The following is a 4,737-nucleotide window of genomic DNA, read 5'->3' as shown; positions in this document are numbered from 1 at the left end:
GCCCCCTGCAGGGCAGCGCAGGGCCACCCCTACCCCTGCCTGGTGCCGCCCCCGCGGCGCTGACTGGGAGTCGTCGTGGTCGGGTTCCCCAACCTTCCTTACCTCGTAAACCGACAGACCTGGGTTTCGCCTCTGCTGCTGTTCCTCGAGCAGCCTTCGAGCAGTGGAAATTATGGAGGAATGAACATTCTGAAAGCGCCCAGTAAATGGCAAAGGCCTGGCTACTGCAGGAAGAAAAGGGCAAGGCAGGCATCTCCAGAGCACAGCCTCGGGCGTGGTGAGAGGCGCGCGCTGGGTGCTGTGTGGGGGTGGGGAGCGCTTTTGTGCACCGCTGGTTCCTCCGCAGGCTCAGGTGTGTGCGGACAGGTGTCGCCACCCCCTTTCAGACCGTCTGCCCTTTTAGGGGAGGCAGAGCCTGTGCCTGCACCCGCCCACTCGGGACCCGAACTGGGAGCCACGTGTTGCCCTGTAAAAAAAAAAAAAAAAAAGCCCCCGAGTGGTTGTGTTTTGCTTTTTTTACACCACAGATTGGGTTAGAATCGTTTTCCAAACACTTGTGAGGCTTGATCATCCTTGCTTTAATCGGCAAGGAAGGGGGCTCAGACGGGTTATCGCAACGTAGGGAGGCCGCCAGACCCGTAAGCAGGGAAACCGGAACTCGACCTGGATCTCTGGACTGCCGGGTTCAGGCCCTTTCCAACCTCAGTATTTGCTTACCAGGAAGTTTTCAGGCTCTCAGGCGCGCCCCCTACGCGGTTTCTGGTTCACTCCTTAACGCACAATCCTTGCTGAATGATTGCCCAATCAGAATTAGTTTGGCCTTGTCCCGCCCTTGATTCCCTGGGTAACCCTGGGCCCCCCGCCCCCTCTTGATCCCATGCAACTGTCAGGTTTATAATTAATCTGGCAAGATCTTGCAAAATGAGTTTCTGGTCAATTTCTAGCTCAGAAAGAGATCAGCACCATGTGAGACGCAGTATTCTAACGCCCTGAAATGTTACTTGTTGTTTAATAAGTGATAATCATTTATTAAATATTCTTGATCCTGGCCGGACTTGGTGGCTTACACCTGTAATCCCAGCAGCACCTTGGGAGGCCGAGATGGGCAGATCACCTGACATCAGGAGTTCGAGACCAGCCTGGCCAACATGGTGAAACCACATCTCTACCAAAAATACAAAAATTAGCTGGGCGTGGTGGCGCATGCCTGTAATCCCAGCTACTTAGGAGGCTGAAGCAGGAGAATCGCTTGATTCAGTGAGCGGAGATCGCGCCATTGCACTCCAGTCCGGCCACAAGAGCTAAACTCCATCTCCAAAAAAAAAAAAAGTCTTGATCTTTCAAACCAGGTTGCAGCAGTTACCTCATGCAAAAAAAGCAGCATTACTTAAAGAATAAATAACATGCTTAAAACATCAGACTGTACTGTGAATCGGAGACTTGTGTTCTGGAAAATGCCATTATTTACCCCTCTCTGGAAAAAGATACCCGGTTGGGTGATTAATACACAAGGACATAAGGTCCATTTCATCACCCTTCTGGTGGAAAGCACGGAAGAAAGATGTAATGGCCAACTCCAATAAAGCATCTCTGAAATTTCATCTTTCTTTGGTAATTGTCCTGAGATCCCAACACCACACATTTTCTTTGAGAAAGCATGCATGTTTCACTCTCTACCCTGTCAGGAATTCTGCCCATGCTTTAATACATTAGTCACTTAATTCTCACAATAACCTTTTGAGCAGGAACTTACTCTTGCTTGACAAAAGAGAAAATTGTGGCTCAGAGAATTTTTAAGAAGCCTGCCCAAGATCCGGATTTAAATCTGAGGCTAGTCCCGTATAGCTTGACCAATGAAATGACAATTAAGAAGGCAATTCACTTTGCCTTATTTTTACAGGATAATAGCAATGCTGTCTGTGCACAGATCAGGAGGAAGGTCTGTGGGTTTTGCAGAGTTGCAGACAACAAATTATAACAGAAAACCGACAACTGAGAATTTATTCAAAATGTAAGAAGTTCTAATTAGAGTCTGCACAAATTATTCTTGAACATATTTCAATTTTAATATACAATGTAGGAATACAAAATGCATTCTATAAAGAAAAAAAAGTTTGGACTCAAGAACAAAAACAGAGCTGTGAGAAATGAAGACGAGTGTTGGAGTTATCTAAAATCGGTCTTCAACAGGACTGTGTGCAACGCCAAGGCTCAGAGACATCTCATCAGTTTCAAGAGGTGTATGGGTACTTCCATCGCAAAATGGCCCCGTCGGCACTTACACTAACAATATATTGATTTCCTGGACTTATGCGGATACGTGTGATGTTGCCACTGTGTCCCACCCCAACGTGAGTCACTTCACCCTCATTATAATCCCAAACTTTGACCAGATGGTCATTTCCACCTGTAAAAGATAAACACGGATATGGCATTGCTGCAATACAAGAGAGAAACAACCATGATTTCAAATAACTGGATCGTTTTCAACACGGTCCCCGTGTATCTATCTTTGTAATAACACTTTTACTTGATTATAAAAATCTATCGGTTGCAGTAAGTTTGAAGGGGAGGGGGAAATACAGAGAGGTAAAAGCACATTTCATCCCACTACCCAGAAATAACCACTAGTAAAATGTTGACTTGGTTCCTTCCAGTCTTTTATCTGTGAGTATACTGGTATATATATACATTATATATGTGATTGGGATTACACTATGTCTAGTTTGATACCTGCCTTATAGTCAATGTATTTGTGAAACAATTCATTCAGTGCATTTATTTATTTATTTATTATTTATTTATTTATTTAATTTTTTGAGACGGAGTCTCTGTCGCCCGGGCTGGAGTGGAGTGGCGTGATCTCAGTTCACTGCAGCCTCTGCCTCCTGGGCTCAAGCCATTCTCCTGTCTCAGCCTCCTGAGTAGCTGGGATTATAGGTGCACACCACCATGCCCAGCTAATTTTCGTATTTTTAGTAGAGACGGGGTTTCACCACGTTGGCCAGGCTGGTCTCGAACTCCTGACCCCAGGTGATCCACCTGCCTCGGCCCCCCAAAGTGCTGGGATTACAGGCATGAGCCACCGTGCCCGGCCGCATTTATTTGTTAATATCCTGATGAATCAAAGAGCTTGGCAGGAAATGATAATGATGTTCCAATTGGCGTGTTTGGGCGGTAAATGCCTCTTTGAAATACTGGCTAATTCATTTGTTTTGGTGGGGGGGGGCATCGCATCATGCAATAATAAAGTGGAATTAACAGACGCATTTAAGACTTCAGAAGGATGCTGGACAGCCCAGGCCATTTAAAGGCCGCATTTCTATTATCAATGCCTACCACAAAAAGCAAGCCTAGCAACCTGCGTCTTAGCCTTTATTTGCGCCCTTAAGGCTCTTGTGCAAATGTTTCCCCTCATTGAAATGTGACTTCTGGATGTTTCTTTCTCCGCTACATTGGCTGCTGTATTGGTTGCAGTCTGATTCTAACCAAGTTGCCTTGAGACACTTTTGTGGTCTTTTCCGATTCCCTCTGGCCTGGGAGTTCTATGTCCTCGTCTAAATAAGCCAGGCTTGGCTTTTTCCTATCCCAGGACTAACCTGTGACAAAGTGCACCCCTTCCTGTGTGATATCCATGCCATTTATCGACCCAGACAGGGAACCTTCCAATTCTCTGATTACTGTCCCATCAAATACTTCCCAGTAAGCAATCTGGAATTCAGGAAAGAAGCATTAAGCAGGACTCAGCTCCGGAGAGTCATCCATGCACATGCTAACAAAAGATGGCTCTACTTTATATAGAAGGGAGCAAAAATACACCACGGGATGATACTGGCTGAAATTATAAATAGGCTACAGCAGGGGGTGGCAAAACCATTTTAATATTTTTAGTATTGGTTTTAAATTTGCATTCTATTTAAAGAGATGTTGATGTGCTGATAAACCTGGATTAAGGCAGAAAGGGCTTTTGATAAGACTAAGCAGATTGGGCCCGAAGCAAGCTGTAAAAGAAAGAACAGCCTCTGCATCCACAGCTAAGCTTCAGGCCTGGAGGGAGGAAAAGCATTTTCTTCCTTCCCACTGGAGGATGAGCACTCCCCACTCCCCAGAGTTCTAGAGACTGGGCCCTCCCTCTTCCTCACCCCACCCTTATTCCCAACTTTCCCTTCTGCTCCAAAGCACTGAGATATTCCACAGGGTGGAGTTTAAAGAGGAACTGGTAACCTTGGTTCCCTGTTGGGGAGAACTACCTTAGGGGTGGAGGGACAGGGTGCCTAAAGGAGGGTGATTTTTTTCCTGAATATACTGCCTTTGTACCTTGAACTTCGGGAATGCACAATCTATTCAAAATTTAAATTTCCTTCTCAGGAAAGAAAGCTTCTATGTATGATAGCAAAGACAGGGAATGAACCGAAATGCCCATCAATGATAGACTGCATAAGGAAAATGTGATACAGCCAGCCGGGTCCAGCGGCTCACGTCTGTAATCCCAGCACTTTGAGAAACTGAGTTGGGCCCGTTGCTTGAGGTCAGGAATACGAGACCAGCCTAGGCAATATGAGGACACACCATCTGTACTAAAAATACAAAAATTAGCTGGATGTGGTGGCACACACCTGTAGTGCCAGCTACTTGGGAGGGTGAGGCATGAGAATCACTTGCACCCAGGAGGTGGAGGTTGCAGGAGGTTGCAGTGAGCCAAGATTGTGTCACTGCACTCCAGCCTGGGCGGCAAAG

The 4,737-nt window shown here is 46.1% G+C and overlaps 2 protein-coding genes across 3 annotated transcripts in view; both read right to left on the bottom strand.

Annotated features, from left to right (window-relative positions):
* The window catches only part of USP43 (ubiquitin specific peptidase 43), a 95,686-nt gene extending 94,160 nt beyond the window's left edge, over positions 1-1,526 (bottom strand). The window contains exons 1-2 of the mRNA XM_011973183.1: positions 1,489-1,526; positions 103-298 (exon numbers count right to left, since the gene is read on the bottom strand). Of these exons, the coding sequence (XP_011828573.1) occupies positions 103-298; positions 1,489-1,526 (234 nt within the window). The remainder of the gene's footprint in view (positions 1-102; positions 299-1,488) is intronic.
* A 446-nt stretch (positions 1,527-1,972) lies between these two features.
* CFAP52 (cilia and flagella associated protein 52) overlaps positions 1,973-4,737 on the bottom strand; it is an 82,330-nt gene continuing 79,565 nt past the window's right edge. For both annotated transcript variants that reach the window (XM_011973155.1, XM_011973156.1), the window contains 2 exons: positions 3,600-3,711; positions 1,973-2,407 (listed from right to left, as the gene is read on the bottom strand). In XM_011973155.1, coding sequence (XP_011828545.1) covers positions 2,232-2,407; positions 3,600-3,711 — 288 coding nt within the window. In that variant the 3' untranslated portion in view covers positions 1,973-2,231. The remainder of the gene's footprint in view (positions 2,408-3,599; positions 3,712-4,737) is intronic.

Source organism: Mandrillus leucophaeus, unplaced genomic scaffold (genome assembly GCF_000951045.1).
Source record: "Mandrillus leucophaeus isolate KB7577 unplaced genomic scaffold, Mleu.le_1.0 Scaffold135, whole genome shotgun sequence".
In the NCBI taxonomy this organism is placed as follows: Eukaryota; Metazoa; Chordata; class Mammalia; order Primates; family Cercopithecidae; genus Mandrillus; species Mandrillus leucophaeus.
Note: the sequence above shows the minus strand (reverse complement) of the source record. Positions and strands in the feature narration are given on the sequence as shown.